Source organism: Ylistrum balloti, unplaced genomic scaffold, assembly GCF_031769215.1.
Source record: "Ylistrum balloti isolate Yb309-2 unplaced genomic scaffold, AGI_CSIRO_Ybal_v1 Utg369802, whole genome shotgun sequence".
In the NCBI taxonomy this organism is placed as follows: domain Eukaryota; kingdom Metazoa; phylum Mollusca; class Bivalvia; order Pectinida; family Pectinidae; genus Ylistrum; species Ylistrum balloti.
Window position 1 is genome coordinate 85,517 of NW_026781979.1, and position 20,842 is coordinate 106,358.

A 20,842-nucleotide genomic window follows, 5' to 3' on the forward strand; every position below is an offset into this window, starting at 1 on the left:
CAGTTCAAAAAATGTTATATAAAACCAAAATTAATTACTGCAAAAGTTGTGATCAATATGATAAATATCTGTATATAAAAACATTTAATAAGAATAGTTGATACCAAGGGATCACTTGTTCAATGGCAGACATTAAAATAGGCCAAATACATAATAAATTTAAACACAATCACATAATATATGTTAAAGCCTGCAGTACTGAATTCTCGTGTCATTAAAGCTAAGAATTTCCCCTCTCTCCTTAATAATGCAGTCATCCGTTTGAAGTATCACAACCAGCACTTTTTCTACTAAAATAATTGCATTTATATAACATGTCAGGGAGCAGAAGACTGAATCAAAATGACATAGACATAATGATTGAAACAGTGGAAAAAATACCTCACAACGCATTCAATTTAATTAGCACACACAAATAGATCGTGTTTATTATGTTCCTTATGCAAATGGACAATTACATACAGCTTTTACATTAAACTTAAATATTAATTTTGTTAAGTTTTACCTATTTCCATAAATTGCCAAAGATGTGAAAGTAAATTTCACGTGTCATGAAATTATCTTGATATGGAAACAAACAAAGATATTTAAAATTGTGATAATCAAAATGACATTTCTGATAGCAGTATTTTTCCTCATAAACTTTTTCTTTTAAAGCTGAGTACATAAATTCAATTAATTAATGAAAATAAAAATATGAGATTCTAATGTACATTGTTTTTAAAGTTCATTAACACTTCTCCATTATCAACAGTAGTGTCTATTTGGACATACCAGAACAGCAAACCTTGTACACATTATGTAAGTCATATATAATTTGATGCTTGTAATTGAGATTTTAAGTCTACTTAATCTAAAGGTTACACTGGTTTTTTCTCTATTACAATGCTTAAAGAAAAAAAAAAAAAAAACAACAAAACGAAAAACAATAAAAAACAACCCCATTAGAATATCAATGTAAAGAACATTATCATTTTCCTGCCACAGCATATGCATGATACCCATCCATCTATCATAGGTGCACAAAGTCACCTCCAGTTGGACTAGGACTTGCATAAAATACAATTTTTTACTCTCATGTTTTAATCTTTTATATTGCGACAGATCATCAATAGTGAAACACTATTCTAAAGATGTACACGGGATATTATCATCTTAGAAGAATCCATCCTACAGGGGAGATTATTGTCTTAGTAAAACCTATCTTACAGGGGAGATTATTGTCTTAGAAAAATCCATCCTACAGGGGAGATTATTGTCTTAGTAAAACCTATCATGTGCTGCTCTGAAAAAATATTACTTCTCTATATTTAGGACAACACATTGTCAGAGATATGACCACAACTAATACATCCAATAAAAGAATACCCATACACCTTAAATACTTATCCAGTGACTGCTCTCATTCCTATTTTTCTCAAAAAATATTTTAAAGCATTGTTCTGTGATAATACCCACCACCTAATGATGATACACAGCCTCATTATCCTGTGATTTCCGTTCGACTGTTTTCAAAGTAATGTGTCAATAATATTTATTTTCATTCAGGATTCAGGAATCATATTCCAAAAAGACTAGCTCTACATCTGATTTTTTCTTTTTCTAATCAAAGACAAAGTCATGACTTCCCTGTTATGTGATACACCTGCCCCACAAAGAGGGAAGACAACCAGTATGTTTCCTGTGGTATCACAACATAATTGCAAAATCAATGAAATCATCATTTTTATAATAAAAATCTTTGAAGTAAAAGAATAACAAAGGAGAAAGAAAAAGAATAATTCATTTGCTTGGGTGGCAGGGATAAGACTGATAAATGATCAGATCCTTGGCAAGCCTTGCCTGACTTCAGTGTAATAGAAAATAAGCCTTCCATTGACACAATCATAAGTTGGCAAGAAAATTACTAAAATAAGGATACAGCTGAAATTTATGTTTAACACATGCAAAAATCTTAACCTTCAGGTAAAGGCTTGCCCATCTTTTTCCTGAGGAAGTGAAAGAATTTTTTAATATATATTTCTATTAAGATCGGCGTGGGAGAAAATGGTATCCTATGCTAAACCAAAATTTAACAGTTTAATCACAATGCCCCGATCTCTGATTATTTTAGTGATGTGAGAGGGTCAGTCTAACAGGTACAAGGTGTGTTATTAGACCAAACATTCTTACTCAATAGACCAGCTCTATACACACACAATACACCAACTACCTTGGTTAAAACAATTATTCTCATCTACTGAATTAAAGTTGTCTATAAGGTCTCATCACTGGAATTCATCATCTGAACTTAAAAGAGTTGTCTTCTCATTGAACCTTCTGTGAGGTGTAATTGTTGCCCCATTATTAGCTGGCTGGGTAGGCGGTCGAGGTTGATTACGTGTTGTTGGGTTTGTGTTGAGTGTATTTGCCGCCACAGAGGATGGGCCATTGCCATTCTGCACAGGCCGATTTTGGTACTGGTCATATGGCCAGCCATCTGCGGCCTCCTCCTCCTGGGGTATCTTCATTCCCTGCTGTGTGTACTGCTGGTATTGAGGGTGGAAATTGTGAATGGCGTCCTGCATGATGTCCCTTGGATTCATGGTTTCTTTCAGACTGCTTGAGATACTCTGTAGTGACACTGTTCGTCCAGCAGTAGAGGTGGGACCTGAACTGTAAATGGAATGCGGGAATGCAAACCTTAGAGCTAAAGCAGCAAACACCATCTCGATACAGATGAAGAAGTTCTGATAGCCAGCAGACACCGTACCCATTCCTTGTCTCATCACACCATCCTCAGAGTATATGGGACTTATTGCACCTCCTTTCTCAAGAATAGCCAGCACAACACCTATAACCACATACACATGTACATATTAAAGTATTATAAAATACATTGATGTATTGTTATTTGTTCTTTCAAACCAAATAATGTAAAGGCTGTTTTGATCCTTAGTCCATATTTTGAAGGTAAAAAAAATTATGTATTTTCACAGAAATGGACAAAATTTTTCTTCAATCATTTTAATTTCAATGTATCAATTATCCATGATTTCATTGCATTCTAAAAAATAACAAAAAATATAGTACCTCCAAAATAATGTAAAATAGAACCCCTTGAAATTAGCCAAAAGTGGAATCCCTTGAAAAGCATAATATTTAGAATTATGTTAAAATCCAATAACAACCAGGAACTACTTTCCCATTACAGCTGTCATTCTAACATATTTAACTTTTTTTTTTATATAGATCTGGCCTTTTTGTATAAAAAAATTATTGCTTTATGCAGAACCAGAAAAGTGAATATATTTAGTTTAGCATCTACATATGTTTATACCATGAAATGGTGTATCTACACACATCTGTGCTCTCTGACTGGTACTTTATAATGACTTCATATCATATCAGAAATTTCTATGTAAGTGATTTGATTTTTAATTTAATGGCACACCAACAATTCATGTGTGCTGTTAATTATGGATATACATCACCAGTGTAATTAATAAAAGCTTGAACATCTTTTGGGATCCAATTTAAAAAAAAACTCTAGAAAGATAATTTGCATTTGCTAAGAAGCAAGTTGAAATTTGATCATTTGCTGTTTTTCTCATAACTGAAACATCTGAAATATATCAATTACCAATACATTTTCCCCAAAAAAGATTAAAATGATATACCAACCTTGCCAGAATGATAAAAAGATAACAGATTTGACAGTGAAGAATTTCCATATGGGGTCATATGGGCTCAGCAACTCTCTTGTGGCGAAGTAAAACAAGAAAAGTGCGTACAACGCCAGACTGATGGACAGGTTGTAGATTAGCATGATATACAGGTAACCAGAACTTGGTCTGCAAGGGGTAAAAATAGATGTTAGCTCATAAATTCAAACCATAATCAGCATTTTCCCCTAACACACAATACTTTCACAGAATAATGAACATTTTGATGCTCTCTACCACATCACATTGTCTTGTTAGGTAATCAATAAAGGTGTGATTTACAGAATATAAAAAATCATTAAGAGTAAATGTTGTTGTTGTAAAGCCCTGTCCATCATACAACAATTTGTTCACCAGACCTAGAAGATATTGCTGGTCATTGGAGCCAAGACTTACGAGAAGTTGCCGTCTTTGTACAAGCTGAAGGCCTGAAGTACCAGAGTGATCACTGCCATCACAGGTTTCACAATACAGAATTGAAGTGTAGCCTGAAGTGTAGAATTTTGTACAAAAAAATATTCTATATTTCTTCTTTTACTTTCATATATAGAAACAAGAATAAAAGACAAAAGCAAGTCAGAAAAATGTGGTTAGATTAGAAACAGGTTAAAGATGCCAAGTGTTTAAATGGTATAATAGATCAAATTTGATATTTTCAGTGTTCTCAACTAAAATACTGTACATAACTTACCTGTTTACAGAATCTGAGAAACCCTATGGTGTACTGCCTCCCAGAAAGGCAACATGTACACCAAATCCAGCTGGATCTGTCAGGTAAAAATAATATGTACACATACAACATTTTGGCAGAAACAATCACACATAAAATGCACAGTATACATGCAGACTATGGTAAAGAAAAATGTATTCTAACATTGTATTATAACATAATAATGGACAGGTTAAGCTAACAAATCTTAAAACCTTTACTTGTAAGTCATAATTACTTACAAAACAACATTTTGCTACAGTGTAATTTTACCCTCAATTCTAACATATAAAAAAACAGTCCTATTCAACCTGATCATGAATTGTGTAACAAATATTGATTTTGACATGAAATAGAGCCTTGTTATTTCTATAACTGTAGGCACTACACTCACTTGATTGGCTTGCCTCTGATTTCTGACATGATAGAGCTCTCACCACCGAGGTATTCATAACACAGACTCAGGAAACTGTAGATCACAAATGCTGTAAATGAGATGAAATATGTCATCAACCAAACATTTACGCCAACAAATTCCTTATAACATGTAACATTTTCAGAAGCCATTTTATACTGAATGACATTCCCAGGAAACTCATTAACACAAGCATTAAAGTTATTGAGTTTACAAAATTGAAGACTTCAATTACACTTAAAAACAGAAAAAGGTTAATGGAAAATTTTTAAAATCTGACATTTATAAATACCTATTCATTATTTCCCAATCAGAGTAGAACTAAGCTTAAGAACACTGTTATCATACACAATACATAGTGATACATTCACTCAGTAATAACTTAAAGTTTATCCAATAATATGGGAACATTCCAGTAAAGCTGTTAGTTTTCATACTGGTTTATTTTCATTGATTTCATAAATGTGCTTAATCTACAAATTCATATGTTTTCAGACTGTTTAGTATTTTTTGAAAAACCACAAAAATTGGACTCCACAAAATTATGTAATTTTACAGTACATCTGAATGTAAAATGATATATGAAAACTATTGTCAGTGATATTAGTCGTTTGCTACTGACACAATAAGGAATTTTTCTACATTTAACATGGAAATTCAATGGATAACTGGAATTCAAGAACTTTGTTACATTGTTAAATATATACTTCTATATGATGTCTCTAATGTCTAGTAAAAACATACTTTTATGTGTATTGACTCTTTAGCAATAGATACAAATTTTGTTGAATGTAATTTTCATTTGTAAAAGTTGCTTGTCCTCAGAAACTGTCCTATACAGCAGAAAAACCTTTCTTGTAAAACAGAAATTACTATTGTAACATCCAACTTACTGATTCATTCAATGACTGTCTTGGAGCTAATGGAGCATTTATATGTATGAGGACAGACAACATGCAAATCATTGAAGAAGAGGATGATCAAACCAGCCTGGTTCTGAAATCAATACATTTCGATTATCTTTAAATTCCCCATACTCATGGGCATTCTTTCAATCTTGTTTGTTAGAATATTGGAGCTTTTCATTCTTAGTTTTTTTCAATTCTTTTTTCTACGCACCTTCGTAACAATCTCTGATACTGTCAAAGTACACATAGTAATTGTCATTGTTGAAAAACATGAGACTCAGGAAGGAATCAAAGGAGTAGATTGGGACAATGAACAGGATCCTCACAATCCATCGCTGCTCATTAGGGCAGGTGTAGTATCGTAAGTGAAGATAAATCTGAAAAGATGAAATTAGTTTTTAGCCTTTAGAAGTTTAAAAATCATCACAGCAGCAGTGGTAAAATTGAAGGATGCCACACAATATGTAAATACTGAAAAAAAATGAAAGTACATGAAGTCTTTCTCAGCGGACTAATCTACATAGAAAGTGATACTTAAAATGCTGTTGTGTGCTAATAAAGGAAGAATTTATGAATAATGTAACCACTTTATCGATATAAGGTTTATGTAAAATGATATGAACAGAGATCTATCACATGTTTCACTATACAATCTCTGAATAAACAACATGTGTTACCAGCTGAAGTGATACACACTTCACAGCACATAACATGTATCTAATATCTTACATAAAACTTCAATATACCTTGCCTAATGACACTGTTAAAGGTCAACAATTACCATCCGCTATGCAATGTTTCCATTCCAACCAACATGATGGTCTCAGAATCTAGTACATTTCATACTTTAATTTCCATAACATCATTGTTTTTACTTTAGCTTTTGCAGTGCCACTTTGGGGATCCATACCCCAATCAGACATTAAAAAGCTTGGAGTTTGTTAACATGTCCAGCTTTAAGGGATGTTGCAAAATAATTTAAAATTCATCATATCATAACTGGACCAATAACAGCCTACCTTCAGTCCTGGCACTACGAGGTGTTATCAAAACAGGTGTACCTGACAGATTTACACCATGGGTGTTACAACACAAAATTTAAGTAAGCTACATCTACATGAATGTATGTGATAACACAAGTTCCTGGAGGGATCTTGGTTGGGATCTTAATGCCTTATTTCATTATATGATCTTAAATGGTCCTTTATAAATAGGATAATTTCTTTCCTCTTATTTGCACTCAGTTACCTATTGTATTGACAGATGAATTAACAACATGGTAACATCAATAAACAAGGACAATCCACATAAAATTTAGGGGAAATAAACTCACTGGGAGCAGAACTGAGAGAACAAACAAGAACCTACCAATAAAATTTTAAGAGCAATCCATTTAGGATTTTTGTGGAAAAAAATGCTAGTAATGAACTTTAACTCTCTAAAATCCATATAGCCACTTTCCGACCATTTCATTTTTCTAATCAGTCTTAATTTCTAAAAATTAAAAGGGCATCACAGTACCAGATATTAATGGTAACTGACATCTGAAATTTGAGAAATATCTATTTGATGCTTCAGAGGAAATAGTGATAACAAACTTTTATTGTCTAAATCCAAGATGGCCACCTGTCAGTCATTTCAATTTTCTGATCAGTGTCAAGATAAAAAAGGCACAACCAGGGAGCAAGAGAACCTGCATATAAAACCTCAGAAAGATCCATCGAGTACTTATCGAGAAATAACATTAACAACTATTATCATCAAATTACAAAATGGCCACCTGTCAGCCAATTTGTTATTCTGATTATTTTCAACATTAATAATGCCACATTTTTACTAAGGAGTAAGGGGAACCTACATATGACAAGTCAAATAACCAAACATCATCAGAAATATGAGTATCAGTAAAACTGATGAATGCAGGACTTAATTGGACACAATATTTTGACAAAAGGCAATAGTTCTGTAATAAAGGAGTTTCAGGTACTGAATTTAGTACACTGTAACTTCTCTTAGTAAGACCTATGTATCCACCAAGTCTCATCATCCTTGTTTACATGAAGACTAAGGCATGTTTTGGACATGAATTTTAAAAACTTTGATTAACTCTGTAATTAAGGGGTTGCCATCCTCAATACTCTTAGGATTACACTCACTATCATTCTCTGTACCTCTGCAACATTTTAGTATACTAGTTAAAAAAATTGACAGACAAATAAAGACAACACATGATGGCAAATGACTATATATGTTATTGTTAAAACTGTCAACTGTATCTTAGTTATCCTGAAGTCTAGAAATGGAAGCATCAAGTATTGGAACATTTTTTGAAATATTTTTGTCATCACAACCAAGAAGAACCATATCAAGTTCAATCCAGCCATTACAAGTAACCATTGGATACAGGCTTTGCTTTGGTTACCATAGCAACATGACAAATCATGGTGAATACTATAAATGTATTTGTAATATTTCTGATCGTGAATCCACTTTGAGTGTTCCAAATATATACATGTACGATATCTATCTAAATGTCCACACAAAAAAAAAACATTGTCACTTTAATGAAGTCATCTTTACACCAGCTACATCCCTGTCTGTTATTTTATAGCTGATGAAACCAAATCCTACCTTGTGATCAGTGAAATTAAAGCTGAATGTCAATGGTTCAATAAGTAAGCTGATCATTGTTAATAATGTAAGGAAAAAGAAAAGCAAAACAATTCTATAAAAATTTTCATTTCATATCCAGTACTATTTCATATAGGTTTCATGAAACTATAGTAATTTACAAGACTGATGGATCACTGATCAGATGGAGTGAACACCCTGACAAATGGAGTAAATCCAAATGACAGATGGAGCAAACCCGCTGACAAATGGTAAATCATAACACAAATGGAGTTGACGGATTCCGTATATAACTGATATAATACTAATTCAACCATCAGACAAAAAGAAAAGACCACTACACAGATGGAGTAAATCACCAGACCGTAAATCACTAGACAGATGGAGTAAATCACTAGACAGATGGAGTAAATCACTAGACAGATGGAGTAAATAACTAGACAGATGGAGTAAATCACTAGACAGATGGAGTAAATAACTAGACAGATGGAGTAAATCACCAGACAGATGGAGTAAATAAGTAGACAGATGGAGTTAATCACTAGACAGATGGAGTAAATCACTAGACAGATGGAGTAAATAACTAGACAGATGGAGTAAATCACCAGACAGATGGAGTAAATAAGTAGACAGATGGAGTTAATCACTAGACAGATGGAGTAAATCACTAGACAGATGGAGTAAATCACTAGACAGATGGAGTAAATAACTAGACAGATTGAGTATATCACCAGACAGATGGAGTAAATAACTAGACATATGGAGTTAATCACTATCACCAGACAGATGGAGTAAATCACTAGACAGATGGAGTATATCACCAGACAGATGGAGTTATTCATAAGACAGATGGAGTAAATCACTAGACAGATGGAGTAAATAACTAGACAGATTGAGTATATCACCAGACAGATGGAGTAAATAACTAGACAGATGGAGTAAATAACTAGACATATGGAGTTAATCACTATCACCAGACAGATGGAGTAAATCACTAGACAGATGGAGTATATCACCAGACAGATGGAGTTATTCATAAGACAGATGGAGTTAATCACTTGACAGTAAATCACCGGAAAAATGGAGTTAAACACCAGACAGATGGAAAATTAAAGAGAGATTGTCAGAATTGGATTTTTGGCAATTATTTCTGAAGTTGCATTGGAAGCATGACTATAATAACCTTCACCTTTTCCCTGGGACAAGCTCCAGCAGTCTGAGATAATGACTTTAGCAGAAACAATAAAGGTACCCACATAGAATGAGGCATTCATTACAGCACATCAATTAATGGCTACCAGTATGAACCAGTCACACAAATACAACTGTACTGGTACAGAATATCTATCACGGAAAATATCTTTATCTGTATACAGTTCATAGAATATAGACATAAATAACAGCTCCATCTACATGTATACAATGTTTGTACCATTGATGCATGACTTCCTTCACATGCAACATTTTATTATCCTGGTGCTATTATGCAATAGTGCAGCGGAGTTCCTTTTCAAAGTTATGAATAAAACACTAAATGCACAGTAAATGTATCCTGCTTTACAAATGAGGATCTCTACTGTATTCATATCATAACCTAGAAAATAAGTTCCCGAGGGCAGGATCAGACTTTCCAAACCTTGAAATAAATATGTCCAACTCTTCCTGTCTACTAGGCAAAAACATTTGGTTCCATGTAAGGATCAAGTTCTATATGGAAATAAATCTGTTACTGTGTATGTACATCTTGGTACATTGTGTGAGGAAAACTTAGTAGTACTCTTAATGCCAGGTAACTTATGTACCAAACTATCATAACCCTATAATACCTGGTTGATGCCTGGAAGGAAGGACTTTCTACAATGTTTTTTTGTGTTATGTGGAATGCTATAACTACACTTAGCTCTTCTTTAATTTCGGATTACTGAGTTATAAGTACACATTTAACATTTACTTACAATGTCCTTATCATTCCTATAGAATTAACAAATGCTGGCTTTCAAACCAGAACTCTGGACAACACGAAACCTGTGTTCATTTCCATAGTTGGCCATATATAGCACACTTAACACATGTACCTTACTGGTTGAAATGTCTTTGAACAACCAAATCCAAATTTCACACTCCTGCCTGAAGACAAGTTTCTTGATTACATACATAAAACATGCAAGAGAAATGCTCTGAGAATTTTAGTTTTCAAATTGGATATGACCATATAAACTCGAAGGATATGAAGGTCATTGTACAAATTTGTCTTTCGAAATTTCAATTAAAGTAGTAAATGTGTGTAAGAAACCTGGGTTATCTGTACATGTTGTGCCACTGAGTGTAACTACTTTCACTAAATTGAGTAAAATGTAATTATAAGAAAATCATCTCCCCATCCAATATCCTAACAAGTAAATTGCTTAATTTATCTGGATATTAGTCTCGGAGCCTTGCAAATTATTACAGTCGACTTGCTGGAAAATATCTACATTATAGATGTGATGACTGGGTAAGGCACTTGAAGTCTGTCTCACATACATGTGTATGACATGTGCCAGTGTAGATAAATAGTAAGACTATAAAATTTAAACACCAGTGATATCATCACTTGAATACTTTGTTTTAAGAAAAATTTGATCTCATTTGGCTGTGAGCTTCATATTGATCATAGGACCAACGTTTAAATAGTTAAAATGAAGTTAGCTGTAATGTGTCTATAGAATCCTGATTCAATAGCAGTAGTTAACAGTTCTCTCCAAGGCCTACACCCAATACACATAACATTTTGTACCCATCACTACTTTGTATAATATTAAGAGGTAGGAGAATTCAGGATGTTTCTGATTCAATTGGACATCAAAGTCACCAACATACTGACATTTGGGCATCTGACCAATAGCTATGATGTATGAGAAACATATTATGTAACTGACAACTTGTAGATGCTTCAGATGCATTAAACCAAAAGCAGTAGTGGAATGGTAATACATTTATAGATCAAATTCTGGTTTTGCATGTGCGGATATATGCAAATATGATCGCAAAAGTAAAAATGGTATTGGATTATATTTCAACAATGTGAAGATCAATCTTCTCTAGCAGTTTTACCACATGGGCGTATAGATATGTGTGAAGTGTTTTCCCTTTTTCGTCATGAACCTTATACCAGCTGATACATGTATTCACTCACAGTCTCACTGCACATACTATTGTACTAGGTCACATGCATAACATGCAGATTGTCTATAACAGAGAAATTCAGGCATCGAACTTGCACATGTAAAATAAATGATCACTGGCAGATAACGTAAACCAGAGATGGAACTGGAGATAATAAGCCACAAGCTCAGTGCAGACACGTTACTGCCAAACAGGAAGCATTATTAAACCAGCAATATAAGTCCCTGTCACAAGCCAGCTAACAAATGAGGTCATTTATTCTCAAAACATTTATCAGGTACATTCTTATTGATGAAGAAATTATGTAAGCAATACATGTAGTGTGCTGAGCTTTATTCACACTTTATATCAACATTACCATATTTGTTCTACTAACACTATCAGCTACTGGATTGGATTTATTATAATATAGCATAAAACATATCCATTAACAGACAGTTTTAATTGATGAACCAGTAACAGTGTAGATAGGTATAATCTTTTAACAACAGTAGAAACCCTTTTTAAAAACAAATGAGGGCACTTTTTAACAGTAATATACAATCTGTATAGTGTTCATCTTTAAACCCTCCTACCAATTAACCTTAAACTTTAAGCAGTAATGGTCTCCCTCTAGTATTTTCATGATCCTCAGATACAGGGATTGCCAAATCTTATTATTCACAATAAAAAACAGGAAAACAAACTGAATTGCTATCTCCACATCAGTCTGATATCAATGTTTGACAACATGAAAATACAATTTGTATGTCAATCACTATTAAAAATTTTCAAATAAAAACTATGCTGAGCTGATAACCTATATTTTGTTTTAATGTTTTCTCGTAATCGATGAAATGAGGTAATCTTCGACTTCTTGCTGTGATCCTGATCTGATGAGCTTTAATGTGATGACCTTTAGAGTGATACAAAGATATTGGCATGATCCTAGACACAGTAGACATTGAAAGTGTTGTGGCAATTTGTACAGGTTCTAATCTTTACCTTTGCGATGTTAACACAGAACAATACGTAATATTTTTTTTCATTTCTATTCATGAAAGATTTAGCATAATGGTTCGAAACATGTAGTCTCTGTGAGCAACTCAATATATGACCTTTGAACTCTTGCTGAAATATTGACCTAGGAGTTACCTTTGGACATATAACATGCTATACAGTTTTCCATTTTTTGTAATATACACAATCTAGATGAGTAAATAACGATTAAATCTATAAATGCAACTGCTGCAACCTTTGATGTTGAACAATTCAACCCCATGAGGCTATTTTTTTTTTAACCAAAACTCCAAATGAGCCATCATTCATGAAGGAAATGTGCCAATTTTCCATTGATTTGTACAATTGTTAGTTTCCTCCAACAACAAGGATATCTACTGCTCACTGTTCTACAGTTTATAATCTGACATTCAATTTTTTTTTGCATTGTTCAAATTTCAGCAAACATGAAAGCTCTTCTCCCAATCATGCTACTGGCCAAATTCCATAACCCTGGGTGCTTGGGGATTCAAGTTTTACAGAGGAAAAAATTGATGATGAATGAATGAAGGAAAGAAAGGGTACATGTATGCTGAACCATAGCATAAACTCAATTGTCATTCAGCTAGTAAGTTAAAACTTAAACTTGCTTGCCAAATCATTTTTTTCTCTTCCAAAATGATCTCTGTTAGTCTCCTGGACAACTGGTAGACAGAAGGAATAGGTGAATTCTATACAAACACAGTACACTAATGCATGAAGTTTACTTTCCATGATGGTTAAAAGGGAGAGAGTACTGAACTAAACATAAAATGTCTATTCTGTATGCAGAGTCACTGTCTTTATTCCATTTGCTCAATATAACAAATTGTAACATATTTACTTAGTCTACCTGTTCTACATATTTTTTCCGATAGATATAGTAAAACTAAGTACATGCATTGTGCTTTTGTGTAAGTGAGCCGGCACATTGATTAGTTATGGTAGACAGATCTGATAAAGCATGAAATAGCACTGTTGTTGTAGACCGCTAGGGCCAAGTGTAACATATGTGACATAATCACAATGTTTGAGATGATGACAAATCACTTATCTTATACATATAGACATGTTCATTTCCAGTAAAGCTATGATTAAGTCAGCCCCAGTACTGCATGTATGCATCAAAAAATCTATAGAGGAGTATTCAGTTTCCACAGCACATGTAACAAAAACAATAAAAGTAGATACTGTAAACGAATATAATTCTATAGTAACCTTACTTTAAATTAATCTTTAAGTTGAAAGTATTGTGCTAAAATACGACAGTGTGAATTACAGTTTCTGTATGTTCCTTACATAGGAAATATTTGGCCCCATTCCCAATTGAAATTATTTTGTATTTAGACCAAATTCCAGAAATTTTCAATTTACAGTTGTTAAATTTCCTTCCCAATTTAACAATTTTCTTTCTTAAAGGAGGCAAAAATAAGCCATCCTAAAGTGGAGAATAAAAACTCTGCTGGTTACAAAATCATCTGACATATGATAACACGAATCTTAAACTCTTGTCTAGTACATCTTACACACTTGCATTAACAACAAGGAGTGAACTCCGAATTCTGATCAGTTTAACTGTTCAAGGTCATCCTAGATCATTGGAATGAGTTCAATGTCACATTACAATATTCTCTTGTGTTGCATATGCTGAGGTTACCCAGTAAATCTAGTTATTTACTGGAGAGGATATCAGAATCAGGCGACAACTTCAAGGTCACACTGCGATATTCTCATCTACCCACCAGATGGTTGCTGGATGGCTATGATTTTTTGTCTCTGTAACTCTTCAATAGGACCAATCACCCAACCATCTATCCAGTAAACAGGAAGATCCTAAGAGAGATCATCTAACCTGGTATCAGGTTCTTGTAAATATACTCAGGTTACTCATTCAAGGTCACCCAAAAGTATCATCCCAGTACTGGATAAAGGGTTCAGATACTTTATATACATTCATTTACCTATATGTACCTATAAAAAAATGGTTTGCTTTAGGTCACCTTTTAGTATCATTTCAAACATGCATGGCATAGTGGACATCACAGGCAAATTACATCTTTCTCAATTTCAGATGTCTGTGTTCTTTTAATTATGCGAGACAAACATACAAAGATAAACAGACACAGAATCATAGAAGTAGTTAGATAGTGTCCTCCTTGTGTCTGTATATACACAATATGGTAACAAGCAGCTACAAGTACTTCAAATCCCCCTGATGCTATATCAAGGCCTACTTAGATAAAGCTATAAGTTGGCGTTGAAGAACCAAGACAGTAAATCAATTTGCCAATCTCTACCAGTAATACCACTGTCTTAATTAACTCAAATCCTATAGTCATGTACCTCTTTCCATCTACACTTCAGATGTATTGTCAACTAGAGGAATATTCTATTACTGCAACAATGTGCCAATCAATGGCACAAATATCATGATCATCAGGCTATATGAGCTGGCTTGCAGTGATCATGACAGTGTCATGGAATATTGAATCTATCTTTAGAAAAACCCAAAAAACAAAAACATAATTCTACAACCTAAGATAATCTTATGCCTTGAATTGATTTAGAGTAAACAGGTAAACTAGTAAACAGTATTGATATTTTTCATCAACTGAAATTTTTTTCATTTTCCTAAGCATAAGATATATTTGCAGACAACATTTCTCTCCTGACAATCTCAAATGGCATTGTTATTTGAAAAATAAGACACTAAACTTAAACATTAATTTCACATCAATCTTGAAGTAAATACAATGTATATCAATTACTTATTAATACCTATCTATGTCTTATTCGACAATAAAACTCCAGTGACCCCAAACAAAAAAGAAAATGCATAATAAATAACCAAAATGTAATCAGCAAGGCAGTGATACCTGTGCACATTGCCAGAGCACTGATGTTTGTAGGTGAGACAAGCCAACCAATAGGAAGAAAACCTGTAACCAACTTACAAAGGCTTTGTTTGATAAGGCATATTTTGAGGGTTAGAATAGAAACTTAAACACACATGTACAGATGTAGTTTAGTAGCTGTTGCTACTTTCCATAGAAACTTTTAATCAGCAAATTTTATGCTGATACTCAGCATTGCTATCTTTCTATAAACTTGATTTTATTAGATAAAAACTGATTATAAAATATATGGTACTCGTGCATGTCTACCTGAAGTATTGTATAAACATAAAAGTGATGAACAGTAATGACAGAGGTCGTTGCAGTGCTATATAACCCATATAACCCGTTACTGAGGAGAACAAGGATACAAGCTTGAAATCGCTAGCTGACCAGATCAATACCCATAGTAATGCTTGCTCAAAATTAACAACGGAAGAATCAATAAATTTCTAGTTGACATTGCAGGGATTCCCAGTCACCATACTGTAGTGTAAGCCTTTATAGGGGTCACAGCATTTCTCTCCCTACATCCTATTGTTTACCAAGTAATCACACTGATAATAAAACCCCAGGGACCAAGCAACATAAATGATGTCTAGGTCTTGGATTTTCTAATGAAAAAAAAAATTAGAATCCTTGTATTCTTTACTGCTGTATGTGTTGAGATGAAAACACTTCTTTCAAATAACTGTAGTTATACTATAACTGTAAGTCGATAATATATCTTTGTTCTTCATTAGAAGGGTACATTAGTATAAGCTTATCAGATCAGTGTTTTATTTTGACATAATATAAATAGAGATTCTCTCAAAATAATCCTGAATATTGTTTATCAGGACAGTCAAGTTCCAATGTGAATTCACTTGAGTCTAGTAAACATAACCTTGACCACTCTGAATTGATGCTGTCAGACTCATTTTAGACAGAATGAATAGAACACCATCATATAATTTTATGCTGAGATTCTCTTTAAGTGTAATCCAATCATGGATGTCGTGTGATGGTTCTAAAGGTACAGATTCCATAGCAATACAAACTGGAATGTGGCAAAATTGATGCTATCAATACAATGCATGTTGGTCAAGTGCTCACAATGTAAATTCATTATTTGTTTGCAGGAATAATTGCTCTGTCAAAGGGTTGGGTCATTTTGAAGTAGGATCTCTTACCTCACTGAACAACACATATCGGAGGACATACAGGAAATGATTAAAATAGTACAGAATATCTTAGCAGTTAAGACATAAAACACTCCTCATTGCAGTTTCACCTCAATCACACCAAATTTCAGTCTGGTTGCACCAGTGGAATCTAAGAAGTTTAAAGTGTGTTTTTCAAGATGGTGGCCATATTAAATTTTGGACTGAACCAAAAAAAAACAACACTTAGTCAGGACCATTTCAGGATCATTTCAGACAAGTTTTCAATTGAATCCTACTTGTGGAATTTGAGAAGATGTCTAAAATGTTCATGCACCATGAACAGCACACAACGACAGACATAAAACAATGGCTTTAGCTAATCTTGACCCTTCCAGTCAGATGAGCTAAAAAGTGAGGTTGGAGACATCCCAACAAATAGAAGTGAATGATGGTCAGACAATGCCATACTGAAAAATTCATGTCAAATTTTTGATGGGTAGATAATAATGTTGATATATCTAATTGATACTGATTTTAAAAAAATTTCAACGACTTTAACCCAAAATTGACAGCTCAAGTCTGGATATTCTTATATATTTGTTTTGGGGTCTCTTTACTTCATCATTTGTAGTAGAATTGTATGGCTTACCTGGTGTACAGTAATTAGGAGGGCCAAGAATGCAAATATACCCCCTATGCCCTGGGCTGCCCTGGTCTGAAGGAAGATCAGGGGTTGGATATATGATGCATTGGCTGTCACATTCTCCAGGGCTGGCAGAGCTGTTGTCATGGAGCTGTGGTTACCAGGGATACTTGTTGTAACAGGTATAGGTGAAGTAAGGTCTAAGACAGGCACACTTGTGCCATTCGGGTTCATCTGTAATAAAGTGAAACAATGAATCAATAATTAATCCTCAGGTATTCAAAGAATTTGCATACTTATGCATTACCATATCTTAATTCACACAAATATAGTCCTGTAGTCATGAAATGAATGCATACATATCATAATTATCAAATAGGAGTCCCAACCTGATTGTATCATTCAATGCTCCTGTTTAATAGTGTAAATTTGCAAATACTCAGATCTTGTCAGGCGAGATTCAAATGATTTTGATGCTTAAAGAGAAGACGGTCGATGAAGATCTTTGATTTTCAATGTAGTTGTAACACTAATTTCCCAACTGCTTCCTAAATGTGTGTCAATTTCTTTTATCTTATCAAATTTCTGCGAACTAATGATGCCAGTTTGATACTTGGCCTCTTGATTTCATCTTTAGAAGCTGTTTATAACTATAAAAAACGTTTCCTGTTAACCTAAGTTGATGGAAAGCTATTTCTGTATCAATCAAAATGATCCACAATCTTGGCCACAAATAACACATAGCTAAAAGGACTGAATTTACAATATTTAAATCCTAAATTTCATATTTTTTATTTATTTTTTTTTAAAATATGTATATCTTCTATTTTTCTTGGTCAATAACATTTTACATTTTTCAATAATAAAAATGATATAATATCAAAGTATGCCACATAAACCTATTTAATTTGTACAGACACAGTTTTGGGGCCAATATTGCTGAAGGTAAGCTTCTATCCATGTAATATATGCACCAAAAACTATTGTCAAAAATTGTCCGGGAGGTATCAAAAACTGATCTGCAACTGCCATAATAACTGAAAAATATCTTCATTCATTCTATTTCATTTATGATAGTGTTTACATATTAAATACAGGTATAATAAAATAAGTATTTTGTTTGTTGTCATTGAGTCATATCAGGTCATTTTAAGATTAGCAGATTGTAAAAATCAATGAAAAAGTGATAACAAAATGAAACATTTTTCATCCAGAGATTTGTACATTAATATCATTTAAAAAGACAAAAAAATATTACAAATTACATATATTTTTGTAATAATTAAATTGGTCTTGGTAAGACTTCTGCTGTATTTATTCTTTAGTAATTAACCTAGTGTAACCCTGGTATATACTAGTCACAATATACCGCTCAGCTAGAGAGAACTTCTCTTTAGCTTAGCGGGTTGAGTGTCAGACTAGTGCACCAGAGGTCTTGTGTTCAAATCCTAGTCAAGGCACTGACATAAATAATTAATGACCTGTTCTAATACATTGATGCCCATCTAGTGACTTGAGATTAATACTTAGCATTGCTATAACCCCATGAAACTTGAGGACAAGTTCTTTCCTGGAGGGGAAGTAAGTAACCCTGGTAAATACTAGTAGCTCTCTTTACCTTGATTGGTTAAGTGTTAGACATGTACATCAGAGATCATGGGTTCAAATCCTAACAGAGGCATTGACATAAATAATGACCTCTGTTACAATAGGTCAGTCATATCAGTATAACTTAAAACTCAAAATCTGGCTTGTTCCAAATCAGTGATACAGAATTTGTAAGCATTTTTACTGATGCCAAAACATACAACTAATAAGACATTTATAAACAATGGAAAACTTCTCAAAAAGCATGACAGGGCTAATTACTGTCAGATAGCATGATACATATAAGAAACATTCAGTTCATTGTTTGTCAAGAGATATCATTATGCAAACTGTTAAAAGATCTAATGACTGTAAATAGTCTTCTGTAACATTAACCTTGAAACCTTTGACACAAATGGAGCAACTGCTTGCAACTGTACTCAACAAATTTGGAACAACTTCACTGTTAAGAGAAACAGAACTCAAACACATCCTTTAAATTTCCATGGGTAACAATCCTCCTGACTTAAATATAATCATCATCCATGCACACAGGTCATTGATATTTTTGTTAATAGTAATATCTAAGATTGTGCCCACATGAGGAGGAACGAAATGGAAATCATTTCCAAAGTTAACAATAAAATAGTTGGGTCAGCAGTAATTATTACAGGTGAGTGTCTGATTTCACTGTCTTTACTAATTGTACTACTGTATGTATATGGTTTGTTCTAAATCTCAGCCAAAATTGACATATCTTGAACAATTTTGCTCCCCTGAAGCTAAGTAAGTGTATTGGAATTTCTGAAAACCTTACTTTAGCAACTTAGCGAAATGTAACCTATCAACTCCATTTCCATACCCAGCAATGTTTACTAGTGCACTCACAGCATAGTGTCCTGGAGACATCGGTTTTACATTGACAACAAAAAGTTAAAAAAAAACAATAATAATTAAAGAATATATCTCTTTGGTGATCATCAGCACGTGGCGATGTTCACTTAAAAATCAATCAATTAACAACAGAATTTGTTCAAAACACGATTAATAGATCTTTAAGATCATTCGAAGATATAGATATGAGTTGCTATCCTTACAGCCATGATCATGAGTTACTGTACAACTGGTGGCATATGCACGGTTTGTTTGGCGATAGATTAGCTCAACATCTGGTTTTCTACAGTGGTAATTGTGAAGAAAAAACTCACCTTGGCATGCAAATTGACAGATGATTTAAACAATTAAAGCGTCATTTCATGATAATGCTTTCTTGCACAACATTTAAATGTATAAATATTTACATTTTTAACAAGTGTCTGTCCATTTCCTGCTAGAATCTAGGAAATGACGTTTCCGCATATGATCATGACGTCACAGCATCAATAATCGTAAAACTTTCTCTTAACTATTGAACATAAAGGAGATCACGGCAACGATTTAACACTGGCTTTGGAACGTTGATGTGTGTCTTTTCTTTTGAACTCAAACAACACTTAACGAGCAATTATGGAAATAAAGGCGGATTTTTGTATCACTTTTCGCTTGTGGAACTCTTCAATGTTGAAAACAATTTTAGATCATGAAATCGTACTTCCTGTTTATTAATACTGGCGGGAAACTGAATTGATAATACCGGGACCAACATAACGCTTGACAGACAAAAGACATTTTACTGAGATGCAACGATCGATTACGTAATGTCACATTTTACTGTTATGAATGTGTTACTATGTGTATACCATATGCTTTGTCTGTATTGAATTATTGCAGTTACGACTTCAGTAATGTTACCTTAAGGCTTAAGCGAATGCACACATTCTGGTCTGAAAGGAATATATTAGTAAAATTCTAAAACCAGTATTTCATTTATTATGATGTAGACTGTGTTATGAGAAGAATTTTGAAGGGATCGTTTTTGCTTACTTAAAAACATAAATGGGGAAGCACACGTTTATTTAAAATATATGCGATGTACATCTTGTATAACTAGACTAATGTTTTCCCTCCAAGGTGCATCACCAGGG

The 20,842-nt window shown here is 33.5% G+C and overlaps 1 protein-coding gene across 2 annotated transcripts; it reads right to left on the reverse strand.

Moving 5' to 3' along the window:
* Positions 1 to 1,794: 1,794 nt before the first annotated feature.
* Positions 1,795 to 20,153, reverse strand: LOC132544604 (transmembrane protein 184B-like). Of its 2 annotated transcripts, none has more exons than XM_060208224.1 (8): positions 20,120 to 20,153; positions 17,238 to 17,465; positions 5,948 to 6,113; positions 4,808 to 4,898; positions 4,396 to 4,471; positions 4,101 to 4,192; positions 3,664 to 3,833; positions 1,795 to 2,833 (listed from the first exon to the last, which is right to left on the reverse strand). In XM_060208224.1, exons 2-8 carry the CDS (start codon positions 17,463 to 17,465, stop codon positions 2,268 to 2,270), a joined length of 1,389 nt encoding a protein of 462 aa, XP_060064207.1. In that variant the 5' UTR covers positions 20,120 to 20,153; the 3' UTR covers positions 1,795 to 2,267. The 2 variants fall into 2 exon arrangements, with proteins under 2 accessions (XP_060064207.1, XP_060064206.1); XM_060208223.1 differs by lacking the exon at positions 20,120 to 20,153 and adding an exon at positions 20,027 to 20,115.
* Positions 20,154 to 20,842: the final 689 nt, after the last annotated feature.